The sequence below is a fragment of the Gopherus flavomarginatus genome, chromosome 1 (assembly GCF_025201925.1).
Source record: "Gopherus flavomarginatus isolate rGopFla2 chromosome 1, rGopFla2.mat.asm, whole genome shotgun sequence".
Taxonomy (NCBI): Eukaryota; Metazoa; Chordata; order Testudines; family Testudinidae; genus Gopherus; species Gopherus flavomarginatus.
This window is the reverse complement of record NC_066617.1, coordinates 340,845,976-340,868,965: the sequence shown is the minus strand read 5'-3', so window position 1 is coordinate 340,868,965 and position 22,990 is coordinate 340,845,976. Positions and strand designations below refer to the sequence as shown.

At 41.5% G+C, this 22,990-nt stretch overlaps 2 protein-coding genes across 10 annotated transcripts in view; one reads left to right on the top strand and one right to left on the bottom strand.

The window, feature by feature from the left end:
- Positions 1-22,990, top strand: part of ARHGAP42 (Rho GTPase activating protein 42) — a 596,304-nt gene that overhangs the window by 533,833 nt on the left and 39,481 nt on the right. The gene's annotated exons all lie outside the window — the stretch shown is intronic.
- The window catches only part of TRPC6 (transient receptor potential cation channel subfamily C member 6), a 160,028-nt gene continuing 143,697 nt past the window's right edge, over positions 6,660-22,990 (bottom strand). For 7 of the 9 annotated variants that reach the window (XM_050940800.1, XM_050940830.1, XM_050940841.1 and 4 more), the window contains 3 exons: positions 16,446-16,529; positions 13,375-13,450; positions 6,660-9,362 (listed from right to left, as the gene is read on the bottom strand). In XM_050940800.1, coding sequence (XP_050796757.1) covers positions 9,217-9,362; positions 13,375-13,450; positions 16,446-16,529 — 306 coding nt within the window. In that variant the 3' untranslated portion in view covers positions 6,660-9,216. Of the gene's footprint in view, positions 9,363-13,374; positions 13,451-16,445; positions 16,530-22,653; positions 22,792-22,990 lie in introns of those variants that run through there. The other 2 variants (XM_050940810.1, XM_050940862.1) reach the window with 2 other exon arrangements.

Below are 22,990 nucleotides of genomic sequence, written 5' to 3'. Positions count from 1 at the left end.
TGAGCTAAAACTCAGTATGACAATTGGTAGTGCCAATTACTACTTTTTTACATTCAAGATTCTGGCTCACCAATAATAAACTACTAGCTACATAAACTCTCTTGGGTTCAAGAAGAGTAATTTTCTCCCTCTTGCACTCTCGGGAGAGCAGCAGCTGAAGTGGATTTTCACTGCTCTCTACATACAGCAGTTCTGCCAGAAGAGAGTAGTTTTTAATACTGGCTGAGACTCCAGAACAAATGTTCTTGTGGAGCCTCCATGAGAAATGTGCTAAATCATAATGTTGTCCCCTCTTGGGATGGCCTTACTCAGGATCCCCAACAAAAAGGTTTGGGCTGGCTTGCATTGCTGCATTGTATTCTGGGCATCTCTCAAAGGTTGTTAGGGCTTTCTCAGGGATCGTAGATGTGAATCCGCTTTGGAGTTAGGTGCCTGAGCCAGGTCAGCTCTTTCTCATGAAAAGCAAAAGAGAGACCTCTCTCTTAGTAGCCAATAGCCCAGTGGTTAGGGCACTCATCTGTTTTCAGATTGTTGCTCTGCCTGATTTGGAGAAGGAACTTGAGTTCATATCCCAGGTGAGTGCTCTAACCACTGTACTACAGAATCCATCTCTTTATGTAATTATTTGTACAAAGTGGAACAGCTTCAGCCGGAGAGATTGAGAGCTCCACCCCAAAATGCCCCAAATCCTGGTGGTTAGGGTACTCGTGGGAGAGAGGGGACCCAAGTTCAAGTCCCTGTTCCAAATGAGGCCAGTCTGAGAACAGTTCTCCCACATCCCAGGTGAGTGACCTGACTGTGATGTCCTGCCTCTTTATATGGTTGGCCACTTTGTGCTCCGAGCAGAGCTTCAATTACATTTGTTCATATTTGTTTCCAGAATAATGAAGTCACCACAGCAGATAGCTGTGTTGAAATCAACTCCCCTTATCTCTGCCGTGTCCAAATATAACAGTGGTGCTGAGGAACTTCTATCCCACGAGAGTACAATGCACCCACTGCCTGAACAATAAGAAAAAGTAAGCAAATAATAAAAAAAGAAAAGACAAGACATTCACATAGAAACACAAGGTGGCAGGCTGAACCAGCTTTATGTGAAAACCAGTAGCCATTGCCTAATATTGAAGATTTGTTTGCTGCTCTTAGGCTATATCTACACTGCAGAGTTAAGTTGACTCAAGTTATGCTGATGATCATGAGCTGCTATAATTACATCGCTTGTGCATGTTCACAAAATGCTCTTTTTGTTGGTGGGATGCATTCGCAGTTGGTGCTCTAGGATCGACAGTGAGAGCAATCCACTGTTGGTAGCTATCCCACTGTGCAACTCACCACCTTCTGCAGCTAGGAGTTGCAGGAAGGTGGAATGGGTTGCAGTGCATCATGGGTGCATTCTCAATGTCCCATGATGCAGTTTTTTCTGTCTCTTCATTCCATTGTCTTTCTACTATGTTTTGTGACATTTTTCAACAGCCCCTGTTACCGTGCACCTGCCATCTCTGTCTGAAAAATTGAATCCTGCACAGCTCTCTACTGTTGTGGTCAGTGTTATGAACACATTGTGACTGATCATTTAGTATATCATGAGCTTCAAATCTGAAGAGGAATCTATGGTGCCTGCCCTGCTGGGTGCTATGGAAAGAAACAACACCAGATTATTTTAAGCATTCACAGAGCAGCTGCACACAGTGGACCATCGCTATTGGGCTTGGGAAACAAGCACTGAGTAGTGATATCGCGTTGTTATGCAGTTCTGGGATGAGGAGCAGTGACTGCAGAACCTTCAGAAGTGTAAAGCCCCTTCCTGGAACTGTGTGCAGAGCTTGCCCCAGCACTGTGGGGCAGGGACACCAAAATGAGCACTGCCTTCTCGGTGGAGAAACGTGTGGCGATCACTGTGTGGAAGCTAGTGATTCCAGACTGCTACCAGTCAGTCGCGAATCAGATTGGAGTTGGGAAGTCAACCATTGGGGCTGCGGTAACACAAGTGTGTAAGGCCATTAATCACATCCTGCTACAAACGACTGTGACTATTGGCAATGTGTGTGAAATAGTGGATGGCTTTGTGGCAATGAGATTCCCTAACTGTGGAGGGCAATAGATGCATACGTATTCCAATTTTAGCCCCAGACTGTCTTGCAACACAATACATCAATAGAAAGGGGCACTTCTCTAAATTATTGCACATGCTTGTGGATTACTGGGGTCATTTCACTGACATCAATGTGGGGTAGTCAGAGAAGGTGCATGATGCATGCATCTTCAGGAACACTGGACTATACAGAAAACTGCAAGCAGGGACTTTCTTTCCAGACCAGAATATTCCAGTGGGGGATGTTGAAATGCCTATAGTGATCCTGTGAGATCCATTGTACCCCTTACTCCCATGGTTCATGAAGCCTTACATAGGAAACCTGGATGCAGCAAGGAGTGCTTCACCAATACGCTGAGCAGGTGCAGAATGATTGTTGAATATTTGGCAGATTAAAAGCATGCTGGCACTGCCTTTATGACAGATTAGACCTAAATGAGGAAAATATTCTCATGGTCATAGCAGCTTGCTGTGCACAGCATAATATTTGTGTGGCTAAGGGTGAAAAGTTTCCCCAGGGTAGAGCATGGAGGTGGATCACCAGTTGGCTGATTTTGAGCAGCCAGATGCTAGGGCTATTAGAGGGCCTCAATGGAGGACTATTCGAATTAGGGAGGCTTTGAGGTACCATATTTACAATGAGCACCAGTAATGTGTCTTTCTGGAAAGCATTCTGCCATGCTTTGTTAACTTGCTGCACTGATGAAAATTTTGATGATTGTTTTCTGACCGTGATTTGTAATTTGCAAATGTGCCAATTGCCACTGTGTATTAATTCCAGCAGCAACCACCATGTGTAGGAGACAGATAAAGATTTGATTTTCTTTCAGAGCATATCTGTATATTAAATAGCAACAAACAACACAAAGGAAATGCATTGTTGAAAGGGACATAACCCTGAGAAGGCCACTCTCCCAATGCAGGTTCTCAAAGCTGTGTGTCGAACTCCAGCTATCATTTGCAAAGAGGTCCAAAGGAGTGGAGTGAATGGAGTACTATGACTGGCTGGGAAGATGCAAGGAATTTGTGAAAGGAGTTTGGGAAAGGCATATAAAGCAGTTCTGTATGGGCTACAGGGGGGATGAGCACACATGTTCTGTCTGCAGCACAATTAGGGACTTCAGCATCTCTGTTTGCTCATCCACCACTTTTATCATCCACTCCTGGCCTACTGAAATTCGTTCCTGGTCCTGCTTCCTCTCATGCCTTTCTAGTTTTAAATTTTCATTAACTGTCTCTTTCTGCATGCCCTGCGTTCTTGTTCTGTGGCATCTCGAAATGTGTCCTCCTTGCTTCTCCTCAGTAGTTTCCTTGTCTGGTTGAGGTGTTCCGTTGGAGTGTAGGGGGTCCCCCTGAAAGCCACACCTGCAGAATCACAAGAAACAGAAGCATGATTGTTACTGCACTCACAGAATCGAATCCTAATAGTAAAATACACGTCTTTCTCACTCTCCCTTGGCAAGCACACTGTCAAGGTTTCTTTCCGCACCCTGAACTTTAGGGTACAGTTGTGGGGACCTGCGTGGACACTTCTAAGCCTAATTACTAGCTTAGATCTGGTATACACTGCCACCACACAGAATTCCAGTGTCTGGGGCACTCTCTGTTCCCCCAAAACTTCGTCCCCTCCCTGGGTTGCCTTGAGGGACTTTACCAATTCCCTGGTGAACATAGATCCAAACCCCTTGGATCTTAAAACAAGGAGAAATTTGCCATCCCACTCCTTTCCCCCCACCAATCCCTGGTGAGTCTAGAGCCAATCCCCTTGGATCTTAAAACAATGAGAATTTAACCATCCCCCCTCCTTTCCCCCACCAATCCCTGGTGAGTCCAGATCCAATCCCCTTGGATCTTAAAACAAGGAAAAATCAATCAAGTTCTTTAAAAGAAAGCTTTTAATTAAAGTAAGAAAAGGTAAAAATTATCTCTGTAAAATCAGGATGGAAAATGCTTTACAGGGTAATCAGATTTCTATAGACCAGAGGGGCCCCCTCAGCCTTAGGTTCAAAGTTACAGCAAACAGAGGTAAAATTCTTCCAGCAAAAAGAAACATTTACAAGTTGAGGAAACAAAAATAAGACTAACACGCCTTGCCTGGCTATTTTTACTTACAAGTTTGAAACATGACAGACTGATTCAGAAAGATTTGGAGAGCCTGGATGGACATCTGGTCCCTCTTAGTCCCAAGAGCAAACAACAACAACACAAAGAGCACAAACAAAAGACTTCCCTCCACCAAGATTTGAAAGTATCTTGTCCCCCTATTGGTCCTCTGGTCAAGTGTCAGCCAGGTTTACTAAGCTTCTTAACCCTTTACAGGTAAAAGAGACATTAACCCTTAACTATCTGTTTATATATGGCATATTCACTAAATATGATGAGTTTGGCTGGGGTGTGTGTGTGTGCTCAAAATGGGGCAAAGGGTCTTGGTGTTTTTTTAAGAAGATCACTTCAAGTGACGAGGGACAATATTGTAAATTCTGCCACCAATTTCCACAGGATCATTGAAGCCATTATCTCACTCCTGAGGGTAAGCGAGGATGCAAGGGTGCATCTCCTGCATGCATGCATCTTCAGACCTGGTCCTTATGCTGCTTTCCTACATGCCAGTTTCATCCCTGCACAAGTGATTGCCAGTTAGCATGGGGAAAGTTTCCCACAATGGAGGAAAGAACAAAGCAGCTCTGCCAAAGAACCTTTAGCAGAAGATTGGTGAGTACCTCCAGGAAAGTTTCCAAGCGATCTCTCTGGAGGATTCCTGTTAAATCTCGGTGTGCATTAACACACTGTTCCTCAGAGCCCCCACTGTGTAGCTGCATCAGAGGGAATGTGAAGCAGATGTAAATACAGCTAGTCTTGTAAATGTCTATCCCTCAACTCACTTCTAGCATATAGCAAAGCAAAGGATAGCTCTATCTCATGTAACCGAGCAGCATCAAATCAAAATGAGCACTTACTAGAGCTCCCCTCTCTTGCATCATGTGCACCAGAGACACAGTGATCGGACTAGCTTGACTCCTCTGAGGTTGAGAAGAGGTCCTGGCTTGCCACAGTTTCAGACGACCCTGTTACCTGTCCCATCTTATCCTCCAACTCCACTTCCTCATCCACCACTTCATCCTCAGGGTTAAGTCTGCTGGCCACTTTTTCCAGCCCTGCCAAAGTATTCATGGGGTTTTTGATGGTGAAGATGGGGTTGCCACGGAGGATGGCATCCAGCTCCTTACAGAAGCGGCAGGTCTTCAGTGCAGCACAAGAGCAATGATTTGACTCCCTTGCCTTCTAGTATGCCTGCTCAGCTCCTTTATCTTCACATGGCACTGATTCATGTCCCGCTCTTAGTCCTTATCCAACATGCCATAAGAAATCTGACCATAGGTATCAAAGTGCCTATGCCTGGAGTGGTGCTGGGACTACACAGCCTCTCTCCGCACAGACCCTGCAGATCCAACAACCGTGATGTGCTCCAAGCAGGAGAACATTTGATGCATGAAGCTGCCATGGTCAACTGTGAAAATGCGATGTGAGCTCTCCACGCTGAGTAAACAGGAAGTGGAATTCAAAAATTACTGGTCCTTTAAAGGGGGCAGGGAAGATGCTTGTGCATGTGGGTGCAGGGCAGCGGAGTTCGAACTGCTGACCAGAGCGATCAGGATGGGCATTGTGGGACACCTCTTGGAGGCCATTTATGATGACATAACCAAGTGCACTTCTACACTGACACTCTGTCAATCTAACTTTGCTGCAAACACCTCTATGCCTCTCGTCTATGTGATTTTATTTTGTCGGCAAAGCAGTCAAGTTTTGTCAGTGGGAAGAGCACTGTAGTATGTCACGGTCTCCACCGTTTTGTCAATGAAAGCCGAGTTTAACAGTTCTTAGAAGTTCTCCCTCTGGTTTCTCTTGTTCTTGGTCTTCTCCCTCTCACTCGACTAAATAGACAAACCGCATGGGCAAAGCGAACAAACGGATGAGACGGCCATTGATTCTTACATTCTCTCCTTACATATTCTGCTCATAGGCTTGGTTCATAGCTGCTTTGCTTACTGTTGCTAATATCTGCTTGTCAGAACTCTGCAGAAGGCATACCACATCACAACACTATTTCCAATGCACTCAACTTCATACTGAAGCCGGGCACAGCCACTTAGTACTACTCCAAACTATAAGGCAATGTGATTTGGGATCATCTCTAGCTTGTTATGGGGGCTTTGTGATTTATAACACCAATAAGGGGTGGTGTTGTGTTAGGGATTTGTGTTTACACCAATGAAGGGTGCTTTGTTTTGGGAAGAATACTTCTTGTGTTAATCATTTATCAGAAGGCTGCATCAGTGATATTCCTTAGCTACCCTGGAGACCCATACCTGAGCAGAAAAGACGGGTTATAACAGGTAGGCTATTTTGAGGAAAAACTTTGGGAAAAATTTATATTCTGTTTTCGGGGTAACAATGGGTGATTGTTTGCTAGTGAATTATAGCCTCCAGCCATATTTGTATTATCATTGTCTGTAAAGCAAAAGTAGCCAAAGTGATCAACAGGTTCAGACAACGTGTCACACAGGTATTTTGAGTCTGGTACATTTTAATTTATCTCATAATGTATTTGGTGTGGTGCTTATTTGAATTACTACATTGTCTGTCATACTGCATTTGGCATTGGACTGCTTCGATACATTTAACAAGTTCTTCCATTTGTAATAACCACATAAAAATATCTTCATTGAATAAAAAAAATCCATATGCATATCTTCATGAAATACAATATGTACATTACGGTCCTTCAGTTTTAAGGAAAGTCAAAATGTGGGCTTAAACATATTTACAGCATTCATTTAACCTCTGCAATAAAAATATTCACTTCAATAGTACCTATTTTTTTCCTTGTTATCTATTTCGTAAACATTTTCCTCATATTAGGTTTATGCAGTTTCAAGATTTAATCATGATTTAACATTATATGTTATGGATCCAAATTGTAAATCAGAATGAACATCCTCAAGAATTTCTAATATTGAAAGGATAATTCTGTTGCAATTGTTATCTAAAGAGTCTAGCAGCCAATTTTTCAAAAGAGTTTGCTGATTTTGGGAGACCTGCTCTGGACAAATTAGGCCTGATTTCAGAGGAGCTGAGCACTTTGAGCTCCCACTGGAGTGGGAAGCACTAAACATCTCTGAAAATCAGGCCCAAAGTTTTTTTGAGTTGGACATACAAAATCAAAGTCTAATTTTGGCCTAACTATATGGGCTGAGACTTAGAAAGGGCATCAAAGTGTCTAGCTCCCATTGACTTCCAATGGGAGTCAAAAACTGCTTTAGGTTCACTGGTCAATGTAAAAAGTAGGCCGTAAAGCCTGAGACAAAGAGATAAGGGCATCTCAGTGTTTGCAGTAATCCCTATCCTCACAACAGGGAATACAGCAGATAAAGAGATCATGGTTTTTAATTATCTAAGGCAAGTGATTAAGGTTAAGGGTGACCACTGTGGATGCCATAGTTTTCCCCACCCTTAGCCACTGTGGGTTCATGCATAATTATAATGACACTGTTCTGGCACCTCTGAAAAACTCTTTTTCCTTCTCCTCCCTGAGAGAGGCCCTTGAAAGTTTCTAAACCCTGAGTTCATTGAGTCTGAGACCTGCAGTACATAGTTTGTCCCACACTTTCCATTATTAACTGAGCTGGTAAGGCTAAGAAGTTTCACAGAATCACAGAACTTTTATGGATCAAAGTGGATGTACTCTAGGAATGCTGACCTTAATAACAACTTGGATTACACTCCAGAAAAGACAGAAGCCCCACCTCCATCATGTACTTATAGTTTATCCCCCTTCCAAAATAATTATGATTTGACCAATAAAATTATCTTTCAGCTCACTCAGTTAGACACTAAAAACCATAATCTGTAACAAATTTCCTGGGCAATGACTTTTTTTAAAACCTCCTGTATAAAAGGAAGAGATGGAGATGTTTAGATTCTGATACCTTCTACAAAAAAAAAATGCTCCACAAAGTTTATTCAAAAGCTATTACTGTCAAACTATGATTTTCTTTTTACTAGAAATGGGCCCAGATAAAACCCCGTTACTTAAACAAATTATTTAAAATTTGAAGATGTTCATATACAGATGCAAAAGCTTCCAAGAACTCAGAGAGGTTAGCATCTAGAGTTTGGTTTGGTCCTTCCTAGATGGAAATGTCAATCAACAAAATGATCCAGATGAAAACTCCTCTAAAATTTGGGAGTGTTCAGAAGCTGCTGGTGTGGTTCAAGACATTATAGAAATTGAGGAAGCTCAGAAGCTGGAGACAGATCAGAACTTCTCCAAGATTCAGGCAGATTTGGATTGGGGGCTTTGCTTCGGATCTCAACAATAGCTTTTCAATAAAACCTTGTGAAAGGTGTTCTTTTCTAAATGCAGTAACTCCCACTGGAATGCAGCTTCCTGGAAGGATAGCTCAGGATTAGTTTGTTGAAAACATAGTCGGATGAGTGGTAAGGAGGCAGCTCACAGGATGTCATGACAAACATCCACAAGGAAACATGTTCAAAATAAATTACTTCCATGGCTTTGAATTTTATTTGCAAATTGAGCAGAAAGGCTTTCCCCCCCTATTTGGGAACATTTTCTTTTGAAAAATAAATGGATTTTGATTGGGGTGGTTTTGGACTAGGCCTTATATGCCTTCTTCTCTTCCATTTCATTCAATTATACTCATGTATATTTAGGAAAGGAATACAGAAAGGCTATAGAAAATATAATAAGAGGTTAAGATATGAGGAATTTAGATTTACAGAGCCAACAGTTTTAATCATTAATACGTGGTCTACTGAAGCCTTAGCCGATACATTTGGAAAGAAGGAAATTGCACATTGAGTAATCTAAGATTATTTTTTTCTCTGGAAGGGGGTAAAATAAATAAATATCTTTTCTCAAATGACATTTTTTGTCAATCACAGATGTAAGGGGTTATCCAACTGCAGTTTTTCATTAAAGAACTGGAATAATTTCATTTCTTGATCTGTTCTAAAAATGTGAACTTAGTTTGAAAAATTAAGGGAGGATAAATATGGCTTGAAGTGGATTGTTGAATTTTTGGTTCGTTATTTAAATGCTTAGGTTAGCTTTCTTCTGCTCTGGGCTCAACCAAAAGCTTCTCCCCAAGTTTTCTAATGAGTTCTGCCAGGTCTTCTGTGTTCTGAGATTTTTCCTCGAGAAGTTCATAACGAAGACTTGAGATGTCCTGTTTAATTTCCTTCAGTTCACCTAGGAGAGATCAGATTAAAAATTATGAAGTAAAAGAAAAAGAGAGTGTAACCAAGGTTATGATAATAACTGTAACTTAGTGCCAGACCATCCCATGCATGGATTTCCTCTGCCCAACCGGAAAGGTAGGTGTCTAATATTGCTGCCTCCAAGGCCCTGTGCCTCTTCCTGAGTCTTTAGAGGGGGCTCTCTTTGGGGTCAGGATCCACATGAGGAGACATGACTAGGAGTAAGGGTGTCTGGGATGAGAAGTAAGGGAGTTGTATGGGGCACATCATAACCCCAAAGAAAGAGTCTGCTCCATGTATATGAACCTGCCCTCCATGTAGAGGAATCACTCTTAAGTGAAGACACTGAAGGTAGCAGTGGCCAAGGAGCATGGTGGATTGGTGCTAGGAATGCCAGAGCCAGCTGCCAGGGAGCAGTCTCGGGGATCACAGAGGCATCTGAAGCCCATTTCCTCCCACACATTCCCTTGATTCTGCTCAGTTTGTGGGCAGCAGCAAACCCACAGAATGATTGAGGGCACCTCCACGAGGAAAGCCTATGAAGTTTTTCTATCTCCAGAGGCAATTCCTTGGGAAAGGTTGTACGACTGCTGGAAAGGGTGGCCCAGTCTTCAGATTTTAACTCAATTTGGAATAAATATTTTTTCTTAAAGGAGACACATCAAGTAATGCACACAACTGTTGATGTAACATGCTTGTTTTAATGCTACTGAAACAAATCCCACAAAGGCATGTTTGTGAATAATCTACCAGTGTCATCTTATCAGGTTTGTTTAAGAGCAGTTTCAAACCAGGTTGGCGAATAAGAAAATGAACACCATTTATTAGAAGATAAGTGTTTTATGCTTAAAGACTGACAAGACTGGTTCAGAACTAAAATAATACACTGGAATTCTATTAATATTTCAGTAGTTCAGAAACTGTGGGTAACAAGCCTGCAGGGGTCGCAATGTAGGTCCCCAAAAGACACAGTGATAACCAGCCTTTTCCGCCTTTCCTCTGGGATTCACCTGAACTGGTGACAAACTAATATTTACTTCCATGGTTTTGATCATTGGCAAACAGGCACAGGCACTCGAAGAGATAGAATACTGCTGAGCTTCTGCACTTCACTATGGTTGTGGCTACATGAGAGAGCTTATAGTGGCACAGTTGAACCAATGCAGCTGTGCTGCTGTAAGCTCTCTTGTGTAGCCTCTCTAAGCTGATGGGAGAGAGCTCTCCTCTCAGCTTACTTGCTCCAGCCCCTGCGAGTGGCCGTAGCTATGTCAGCAGGAGAAGCTCACCTGCCAACATAATGCTGTCCACACTGGCACGCAAGTTGAAACAGGTTATGTCACTCGGGGGAGGGCTTATTCACCCCTCTGAGTGCTATAACTTGTGTTGATTTAAAATGCAGTGTAGCCATAGCCTTAATCTGCATCACCTGCTGAACCATAGGGAAAGCACTTCAGTACAGAGGCACAGCTCTATTTTAACTTCCCAGCTGCCTGTCTGGAAGGCAGAAGACAGAGTCAGAAAGAAAAGGAAACAGAGCAGGGTTTATTGAGCAAATAAGCCAGATATGCAATTGGCCAGAGTACTAGGCATGCAGGGGCAATATTCCACAAAGAAAGGCAGAGCCAGTGTATATCTATGGCAAAGTATGAGAGAGGGAGGGCAGCTCTTCTGTGTGGTAGTCTGCGGAACACATTTGCTAGTGTATGTAGAGAGCTGGCTGGATATATTAAATCACATTAAAAGAAGCTAAACTCTGTTAAACACTTTCCCAGTATTACTTTTTCATGTAAGGGATTGCTGTCATTGCCACAAGTGTACACATGACCCACACCATGAAGAATGCAAGGGGAAATGGCCCTGTGACAATCTCTGAATTAACATGATGGTGCTCCATGAGAATTTTTAACAATTCCTAGATATGAGGAATGTGTAACTACTAGTAGAAGTGGTAACACTCTTGACATGTTATAGCCATCATTGTTTCCAGTGTGGGCAATGGCACTCTTACTGAAACAATATCAGGGCTTATAGAAACTATCCTCAAACCATGCATCACATAGTGGACGAATTTCCTTCATGATACTACCGACACCCTCCTGAAACTCCACAGCATTAACCACCTCTGTCAGAACACCGTCTTTGCTACCATGGATGTCACCTCCCTATACACCAATATCCCTCACTATGAAGGCATTGCCGCCTGCCTCAAATACCTACAAGATAATGAACAATGCTCAGAAATCCACCCAAACCCATCATCAGACCCATCCATTTCATCATCACCGACGACAACTTTACATTTAAAAACAAATACTTTTAAAAACTGTGCTAGGTACTAGGATGGTGCCCCAATACACCAGCTTCTTCATGGACCACCTTGATGGAGAACTTCTGGAAAATATGCACCACAAAACCAGTGATATACCAGAGATAAATTGATAATATTTTCATCTTCTGGACAGGTGACCTAAACTCCCTTATAGGTTTCCACCACAACTTCACCACCCATCCATTGAATATTCTGGAACACTCCCATGCCAGCATCAACATGCTAGACATCACAAACAGATTCAACAATGGAACCCTACAAATGACTATGTACAAAAAACCCATGGTGCAACACACTTACCCCCAGATCCAGCAACCACTATAGACACACCAAGAAATCTGTTACCTATGGTCAGGCATTCAGATACCACAGAATTTGCTCAGAAGAGAAAGTCTGGGTTAACACTTAATCACATTTAAAACTACCTTCACTAAATAAGGACACTCCACAAGAGAAGCAGATCATGTAATGGAACTGGCCACTCAAATACCCCAGAACAAGCTGCTTGAATACAACTCCCCCCAAAACACTGACAACACACCCCAAGTTGTCACCCCGACTTGTCATCCCACACTAGATCCGAAAGGGGTATCATAATACAATTACAACCCATATTTTATTGAGACCCAGCCTTGAAAGAAATCTTTCATGAACCCCCTCTTCTGGCCTTCAAACAACCCCCCAAATTTGCCAAGCTCATCATCAGAAGCAAACTCCCCACATACCAGGATACACAACTTGAAATGGCACCAGATCCTGCCAGAACAACAGATGCCAAACCTGCAGATATACAACCACTGCTATGATGATCAATAATGCCCACAACACAACTTTCAAGATCCATGGGCCCAACACATGCCCATCACAACATGTCATTTAGCTCATTCAGTGCATCAAATGCCCCCAAAACAACTATGTGAGTAAAATAAGACAATCACTATGCTCTCAAATGAACTAACTCAGAAAAAAATGATAAAAGACAAAAATACCGTTACCCATGGTTGAACACTATTCACATAACAATCACTCAATAGCTGACTTCTCAATCCTCATCTCAAAGGAAATTTACACAACACCTTCAAAAGACAAGCCTGGAAACTTAAATTCATAACTCTGTTGGATATCAAAATCCATGGATGTAACAGAGACACAAGTTTTACAGCTCATTACAAGAATTTGTAACTCATCCTCCTACCTTCTAACCTTCAATTGTCCACTTCATTTTAAGTAGTCTCCTACAACATATGTGAACCCCTTATACTTAATCTGTCCCACCCTGTAGTAAGCTTACAGATTCTAGTTACCTTCTCTAGACATGAGGGAGAGCTCTGAGAAGCTCACAAGCATGTCCCTTTTACCAAAAGAAGTTGGTCCAATAAAAGATATTACCATGTCTATGTTATAGCCAGGAAGCCAATCTCTGGCGTGGGAAGCAGAGATCCAAGAAACATATCTTTTTCTTAACTTCAGTCTCTAACATTAACGTTATACTTTTTTATTAGGTAATAATTTACTATTAGTTCTGATATATTTTTGTTTTGCCATATATCCAAGGACTTTGAGATGTGATTGTCCCAAAAAGTTTGGGAAATACTCTTCCAACAAGTTAACAATCTTTTTTGAGTTGCTTCTTTTGATTCATGATTTGAAACTGTGATCAATATGCTACACTCACCTTCATTGACTTCATCACTCTCCTTGTCTGTCTGAGCTTTCAGTACATATCTTTTAATGAGACGCTTCATTATCTTCTAGGGTGAGGAAAGAGAAAAGAGTTAGAATTTTCAAAGCTGGATTTGCTTGCATTGATTCTGAAATTCCAAGGCACATGCTCAGTCAACATTTTGCTGCTATATATCTAGTGTTGCATTTAACTCCTCCAGTCCATGGCATTTGCCAGGATTAAAGGCCTGTTATGTATAAAAGAAACATGACAGTCTCTGCCTTCATTTAGACTGTTGATTTGGAAATTAATTTTCCAGTGTATGTATATATGCAAGATGACAAAAGTGGACATATCTTACTAATTATAAAATGTTATTTGCAATTAAAAAATGTTGCGGCAAAACCAGACTCTATGGGGCTGATTTACACCAGATGAGGACCTGACCCTTAATCAGCACTAATTATTAAAAGCAGCAAAGAGTCCTGTGGCACCTTATATGGTGCATGAGCTTTCGTGGGTGAATACCCACTTCATCAGATGCATGTAGTGGAAATTTCCAGGGGCAGGTATATATATGCAAGCAAGAGGCATGCTAAAGATAACGAGGTTAGTTCAATCAGGTAGGATGAGGCCCTCTTCTAGCAGCTGAGGTGTGAAAACCAAGGGAGGAGAAACTGGTTTTGGAGTTGGCAAGCCATTCACAGTCTTTGTTTAATCCTGAGCTGATGGTGTCAAATTTGCAGATGAACTGAAGCTCAGCAGTTTCTCTTTGAAGTCTGGTCCTGAAGTTTTTTTGCTGCAGGATGGCCACCTTAAGATCTGCTATTGTGTGGCCAGGGAGATTGAAGTGTTCTCCTACAGGTTTTTGTATATTGCCATTCCTAATATCTGATTTGTGTCCATTTATCCTTTTCCGTAAAGACTGTCTACTTTGGCCAATGTACATAGCAGAGGGGCGTTGCTGGCATATGATGGCGTATATTACACTAGTGGATGCGCAGGCGAATGAACCAGTGATGGTATGGCTGATCTGGCTAGGTCCTGTGATGGTGTTGCTGGTGTAGATATGTGGGCAGAGTTGGCATCAATAAATGTATTGTTTCAGTATAATTTTAAATTACACTAAATTATTTATGCTTCTAAACTCAAGATTGAGAAAATTCCCTGAAGCCCTGGGTTCTAACATTTAACATGGTGTAACTGTTCCCCATGCTAATCCAGTATGACTTTTGTCTAGCTCTAGTAGCTAGACCATGTACACTGGTTTATGAATCTGCTGTTGCCTCAACCCACCTGGTGTTTTAGCTCAGTGGATCAGCGGCATCATTACATAATCACTTTTGCAGTGTAAATGACACTATGATATATTTTAATATTCCAAAAAATTTACAAATACAAAGCCAAGCAGCCTAATGGAGTAACTTCTTAATCATAATAGCTATCAGCCCATCATAACTTGATTGGCCATGCCAAAAGCCAAGACATTCTGGGCTAGATTGTATCATTAGATACAACATACAGTCGGGGTGGTACCACACAGCTCCAAGGAGAGCAGCAGCAGACTTCCTGTCTCGGAGATGAAAGAGATCCTGAGTAGTCAATCTTCATACTTGCTACTAGACCCTTTTGTGGGATGTAGCTCTGCCTAGGCTACGTCTACGTCACACACCACTGGTGTCATCGTGTAGTGGAATGTGTAGCTGCATGCTACAGTGAAAAGTAAGCTGTGTCCACTCCGAGTGGACTGGTGTTTAGCTATGTAGAGTTACACACGTCAGTGAAAGGCTCTGGCAGGGGGAAGGCAGCTGAGAAAGGCTGAAGCTTTCCTTCCTGCCGAAGTCTTTCCTCTCTGCTGGAGCCTTTCCCCACCTCATGGAAAGGTACCATAGCAGGGACATGCCCAATCTGTTCCCTGCTGCCTCCCCACTGCCAGCCCCTTTCCCCATTGCTGGAGCCTTTCCTAGCCACAGGAAAAGACTCCCTCAGCAGGAAGCAGCGGGATACTACACTTCTAAACTAGCAGTATAGACAGAGAGGCACAGCTTGCATGAGTAGAGAACATACTTGCATATATACCCACACCTTTCAGAAATGTCTTTACTCAGCTAAGGCAGGCCCCACCAACTACACTGCTATTTATACCTGTGTTAGGGGGCTATGCAGGTATGTACTCAAAACGTTGCCAAAAGAAGTGTGCAGAGTAGACAGACCTCTGCTCCCATGGCCAGCCAGTTCTATTTGTTCCTTTCCCACCCCTTTGCGGCACTATATGAAGGAAGTTGTCTCTGTGCTTCTCCACGTGCAGGAGCTGCAATGATTTACGGAGCTTACATGATTTCTGGAGCTTCTGGCTAAGACTCCTTATCTGCTCCCTCCCCACTGTGCTCTCTCAAAGGCAGACTGGGGCCCCATGAGAAGCAAAGAATACATACAATGTACCATAATAATACGGAACTGCAGAAACCAAGCTTACCGTGATTTGTAATTCTTGAGGGATAAGAAAGAGGAAATATAATACAGAAAGGTAATTTGCATTAGCTTTTGAACTGGAATTTTTTCCAAAAAGAAGAGTTGCTTCTGCTTTGCACTGTGTAACTGAGATGTCAGTGGCAAAGAGTTCTGTGGCACCGTATAGAGACGTATTGGAGCATGAGGTTTCGTGGGTGAATACCCACTTCATCGGATGCATGTAGTGGCTGCCACATACATTTGACGAAGTGGGTATTCACCCAAGAAACCTCATGCTCCAATACATTTGTTAGTCTATAAGGTGCCACAGAACTCTTCGCCGCTTTTACAGATCCAGACTAATGCAGCTACCCCTCTGATACTTGAGATGTCAGTTTTTCCCTTTGACTAAAAGTGTTCTTCATTTTAACCTTTTACAATATTCCACTCGGAAATTTAGCATTAGGAAGCATTCTACCATAATCACACAGCTAATGCAATTATTCTGGATTTATGTCCAGTACATTTACTTTGGATTCACACTATAACTAATACCATAATTTGTCTTCAAATCTTTAATCTGATGACACTTACTCCTTTTTCAATGCAAGTTGTATTAAACTGCCTTTTACCTGGTACTGTCGTGGAGGATTACTTAAACTATCTAAATGGAGATCATCTGCACTTCTTATACTTGATTGCTTACTTTGTCCAAGCTGAAATAAAAACATTTGATCAGTATCAGCAATAAATGTAAGGACTATTTGGTAATACTTTCTTATGTACGAGCATTTTGCAGCAGAACATTAACTTTTAGACTTAATGGTAGGGATAAGGGTTAAATTTCAGGAGTGAAATCCTGGCTCTACTGATGACAATGACAACACTCCCATTATGTTTAATGGAGAGAGCATTTCACCACACTAGTTCACTTTAACTCTTCCATTCCCCACTTCAGGAAAATGACTCTATTTAGAAAAGCACTTAAGTGCATGCTTCAACTGAATGTAAAAACAACGAGGAATCCGGTGGCACCTTAAAGACTAACAGATTTATTTGGGCATAACCTTTCATGGGTAAAAAAACCCTCTTCTGGCTTTACTTTCACATGAAAAAAGGGAGTTACCCTAAAAGTGGAGAACCAGTGTTGACAAGGCCAATTCAGTCAGGGTGGATGTGGTCCACTCCCAATAATTGATAAGGAGGTGTCAATACCAAAAGAGGGAAAATTGTTTTTGTAGTAGGCAGCCACTCCCATTCCCTATTCAAGCCCACATTCATGGTGCTAAGTTTGCAAATGAATTGTAGCTCTGCAGTTTCTCTTTCAAGTCTGTTTTTGAATTTTTTTTTTGTAGAAGAATGGCTACTTTTAAATCTGTTATTGAGTGTCCAGGGAGATTGAAGTGTTCTCCTACTGGCTTTTGTATGTTACCATTCCTGATGTTTGATTTGGAGTTAGGTGCTTATTTCTGCTTGGGAACCACAGCTTGGAACCTCTCTCCTTACACACCTGGCTAACCCTACACAAAATCCCTGGGAAAAGGTGGGAGAGAAGGAGGAGGACCTCCCTTTAAACCAGTGGTTAGGGTATTCACCCACTATGTGGGAGACCCCACTTTAAGTCCCCACTGTGTCTTAACCACTGGACTCTGGGATATTCTGATGAGGGGCTCTCTTGATCTCTCTTCTTGAAGTTGTTCCACTTTGTATTAAAGTAATTAAAAGTAATTCAGTCCATGAAAGAGTGAGAATGATTAGGGCACTCAACTGGGAGGTAAGGAAACCCTGTTCAAATCCTGTCTGCTCATCAGATGGGGGAGGAGGGAAATTGAACTAGGGCTTCCTTATTCCAGGTGAGTACTGTCATAAATAGATAAGTAAGAGTTAATAGAACAGAAGTACTTCATCTCTCTTTTGCCTGTAAAGGGTTAACAAGTTCAGTGAGCCAGGCTGTTACCTGACCAGAGGACTAATCAGGGGACAGGATACTTTCAAATCTTGAGGGAGGGAAGTTTTTGTATGTGCTGTTAGATTTTGGTTGTTGTTCACTCTGGGGGCTCAGAGAGACCAGACATGCAACCAGGTTTCTCTCCAATCTCTCCGATATAGGCTCTTATAAGTTCAGAATAGTGAGTACTAGGTAGATAAAACGAGTTAGGCTTATGTTTGTTTTCTTTATTTGCAAATGTGTATTTGGCTGGAAGGAGTTCAAATTTGTATTTTGCTGAAAGGATTTTAATTTGTACTTGTATACTTAGGCTGGGAGGGTATTCCCAGTGTCTATAACTGAAAGATCCTGTACCTATTCCATTTTAAATTTACAAAGACAATTTTTACTGCTTTTGCTTTCTTTAATTAAAAGCTTTTCTTGTTTAAGAACCTGATTGTTTTTTTATTCTGGTGAGACCCCAGGGGACTGGGTCTGGATCCACCAGGGAATTGGTGGGGAGAAAGGAGGGAAGAGGGAGAGAGAGAGAGGTTAATTTTCTCTCTGTGTTAGGATTGCTTTCTCTCTCAGGGAGAGTCTGGGAGGGGGAGAGCGAAGGAGGGGGGAAGGTGAATTTTCCTCTCTGTTTTAAGATTCAAGGAGTTTGAATCACAGTAATCTTCCAGGGTAACCCAGGGAGGGGAAACCTGGGAGAGGCAACGGTGAGGGAAAGGGTTTACTTTCCTTGTGTTAAGACCCAGAGGGTCTGGGTCTTGGGGGTCCCAGGGCAAGGTTTTGGGGGGACCTGAGTGTACCAGGCACTGGAATTCCTGGTTGGTGGCAGCGCTACAGGTTCTAAGCTGGTAATTAAGCTTAGAGGAATTCATGCTGGTACCCCATCTTTTGGACGCTAAGGTTCAGAGTGGGGATTATACCATGACAAGTACACTAACCACTGGGCTAAAGGTTATAAAGGAGCCTGGCTGTTTTGTATGGAGTTAAGCATTCTCAGTGCACATCTGCCAGATTGGGCCCCACAGACAAGGTAGGCAGGGCAACAGTTACATTTACCTGGTTCAAGGATCACGCTTGGCCTTAGGTGTAAGATAGGCACCCAGAGCCATGCCCAACAGCAGAAACATAGGTGGCTAGGGGACTTTTACAGCAGAAATTTTGGCACCAAGTGAGTTTAACGGCCTACTGGGCTAGGCAGCAGATAAGCAAGGGTCTGATGGACCGTAGTAGCACCTAAAATCTGGAGTTTAGGCACCAAAGTCCCTTAGTGAATATGGTCAAAGTGTTTTTCTGAACCAAGGTTCCAGTGAGTAGGTAACAAACCAAACGAGCAAAGCCCCCCAAAAGACACTCAACCTCAACAAAAAGGAACACCAAGGAGAATTGAGAATAGATTCTCTTAAGCTCTGGGAAACTGTACACCCTCATTCAGGTTAGGTATGTAATGGAGTTCAAGAGCCTGATTCTCCTCTTAAATACCACAGTTTTACATTTGTGTAACTGCACTGATGTCAGGCCTTATATGACACTAGCTTCTGCTTTGCAGCCACTTTGTACAGGTGTGAAGGTTACACCAGGTGTAAGAGAGTGAAAAATTAGGTTCCCTTGGGTTACACTGGGAACATGTTCCTCCCCTCACTTTCACCAATGTCTCAGTGTAAGATGATTAAGCAATGCAAGTCAGAAGCCCATGGTAGTTCTGATTTGACAGTATATTTCTGAACTGCATTTTTGTTAAACCCTGGAGTGAATGGACATTATTCAAAACTGGAGTACAAATTACTGTCAGATAATCCAAGGCTTCAGTTATCTAGCATGCATTATTGGTTAATGTCTTTGAGAAGGAACAAAATACAATTTTGTTATGAAATGAGGAATTCAGTAGTGTAGCTGAATGATTGGATTGTAATAAGGATGATTTGGGAACTGTCAGAAGAAAACAAAGCATGCATTACTATTGATTGAGACAAATCAACCAGCTATCTGAAGAGTAATGCAAGAAATAAGGAATCTGAAATATAAACTATGATTCACCTGGATGAGGACCTAAAGAGGGTGGCATTACAAAGTCAAAATATTTTACAGTTGTACCTGACATACAAAAAATATTTCCTCTTCAAAATATAGGAACACAGCCACAGTATCTTAGATGCTATTGTGTATTAAACATGTTGTATTTTTAGTGGGGATTTTGGTACCAGGCATTATTGTGCTTTAATGAGCTGAATGCTTAGCTATAAATGAATTGGTAAGCCTTGAAACCTGATAGGCAGTACATTGAGATATAACAGGAAATAAGCTATGCCTGAATTGTAAGAAGAACTAAGGACTAGTGTGCAGTAAGTTTTCAGCTTGTGTCTGATATTAGAATATGAAGTCCGAGCAGAGGGCTTTATTAGGGCTAGATTTTGATTTCACTTATAAGAATGTAAATCAGGAGTAAAACCTGAGAAGTCAGCATAAAACTTGTGCAAGTGAGATCAGAATCAAACCCTTAATCTGTAATGAGGACAACACTTAAAATGCTCAGTTTTACCGATTCCCTTCAGAACTTCCTAATTAGAAGTTAGCCTTCTGTCTTAGATTTTCTAATATGGCTTGTTTTCTAGAAATCAAAAGCAAACTTTACTTTCAAATCCATGGTAAATCCAAAATAATGCCACTAAAATAATGTAGTTACTCTGGATTTACCCTGGAGTAAATAAAGCAGAATTTTCCTGTACGTCTTTATGCATCAAAATATTTTGTAGTCTAACTTTGCTTATGTTTATCTGTGAGAGTTTTTTTTAAACAGGTGCATTCTACCAGCAACATTTTTTGTGTAAGCCATTTCACGGTCTGGTTAAAATAGGACTATTGGGTGATATAACACGAATACCTGTTGGAGGCCTAAAAGAAGGAAGCATTGATATAAATTTAAAGTTATTATAGTTTAAAGAAGAAATAGTAGACATAATTGGATAACATTGTGCTCAAAGTTTAGGGTGAACACGAGGGAAAAGTTCAAATGGTAATCTCATTTAATCTATGCAATAATTTTTCTAGTGAAGTGGTGAGATCCTGGACTAGACAAAACCCTTGAAAATGAGCTGGCTGGCTAAATGGGATGACAAAATAACTGTTTTTTGTTCTTAGTTTCAATGACTGTGAAGTACCCATCATGGTGAATTTCATAGTTCAATTCCACTCTTCCTTGTTGTACATATGCTAATGTTGGTGACAAGTGAAATTCTATTCTCAACAACTCACAATTTTGGCTGATTGGGAAGTTTTTAATTAAATGACTTTTTAGCAGAACCAAAACCGCTCCTGGGTACGTATTGGTTTTGATCAAACTTTCATTGGGAAGATTACTTGGGTTCAGGATGGAATTTCTATTCAAAACCACTGAGAAAAGTCAGATAGAGCAGTAACTTGAACTTAGGTCTTCCTATGTTGTACATGATTGCCCTAACTACCAGGCCATTAGCTGTTCTCAGGTAGGTTTATCTCTTTTTCAACCTATGTTGGTGGAGCTGTTCCACTTTGTAATAAATAATTAAATATTCATTGGAGCAGGGACTGGTACCTAGGTCCCTGCTGAGCGACATAACCAATGGCATACCTCAATTCTAAATTGAGTGCCTTCACTTCCTTCATGTATTGAAAATAATTTGAAAGGTCTCAGGTGTATCCCAATATGTAATGGGAAAGATTTCAAAATCTTGAAAAATCACAGGATGGGAAGGAAAACTGTTTCCTACCCAGTTCTACTCGTGATAATGAAGAAAGCTAAAGTTTAGCAAATAAGTAGACCAGAGCAGAGAAATTGGATCCACTTCTTTCTACCTCACAGGTTTTATATGATTCATATTATGCATCTGCATCTGTTTGTAATAGCCCTTGAAGGTCTATTTAGTTGGGAAATAAAATAATTTTTTTTTTAACTACAACAAGGTATTGATTGCTTTTTCTTGGTATCTCTTGTCATTGTTTGTAATTATAAACATAATGTATTATTATGGCAATACTTGAAGGGCTTTTAAAGACAATTCTAAATTAGAAAATAAAGTCATCTTCAACTATGCAGTATCTCTGAAGCTGTATTAGAACCTGTTTCTGAAAATTGCTTCCTGTACCCTATTTTGAAACACGAACAAGATAGAAGTACAATTCTGTTCCCACTGAAGTCAAAAAGGGGGTTGGAGATTGCCTCCAGCATCCGCAAGCTTAGGTACTTGTAGCCACAAAATAAATTTGTTTGACAACCACTGAAATGTAATGGCTCTCCTGTACATGGGTCGACATTTTTTGCCATAAGGACTTCATTGTAGACTGCTGTGCCACAGGTGCTGACTTTTGGTTTTTGCTGGTGGGTGCCTCTCTCTGCCCCAGGCAAGCAGCAGGCATAGCTTCGGGGGGAAGAGGCTGAGTTGGGGCAGGGCCTTGGGGGCAGAGTGGGAGTGGGGCCTCAGTGGGAAGAGACAGAGTAGGGTGGGGCCTCGGGGTGCAGCATGGGTGGAGTGGGAGGCGGGGTCATTGTCTGTGTGTCAGGGCCCACAAAAGATTAATCTGGCTCTGCAGGTGCTGAGCACCCCCTATTTTTTTCAGTAGGTGCTTCAGCCCTGGAGCACTCACGGAGTCAGTGCCTAGGGCCTATACAATGTTCATAACACCTAATTAAGAAAAGCAGAAATGAATGGCATACTGCACAACCTTTATCTTATCATTAACACTTTACTACATCTTCCTTTTTGTCAACAGATGTAAAAATTGATACAATCTGCAACAGACTTTTTATTAACTGAGCCCAAAATTGAAAGAACACAGAAAACGTGAAATGCATTTAATTTAGACAGGTAAATCAAGTGATATATAAAAGTGTGTAACTTTGTTAAATCAACCTGTAACAGCAATACAGGTGGGATATAAAATTTATTGCATAACTGTGTGAAACCACTTGGTGGCAGGGAATGTCAGGATTACAACTGCATTTCACTCTCATAACAGGTTTGGAAGCTCTCTCTTTGAGCTTCATGGCTGCAGCATTTTCTCTCCTGAAAATTATTCAAAAAGTAAATTAAGTTTGCCAGAGAAATAACAAACCTAAACACTAAGATTTATCGACTGTGTAATCACAGCCAGCGCATTCATATTTAGAGAAAATGCAAAGGATCCCCATCAAGCCTGACAAAATGACTACACCTCAGTTCAGCAAAGGAACTTAGAGATGTGCTTAACTTTAAAAACATGCTT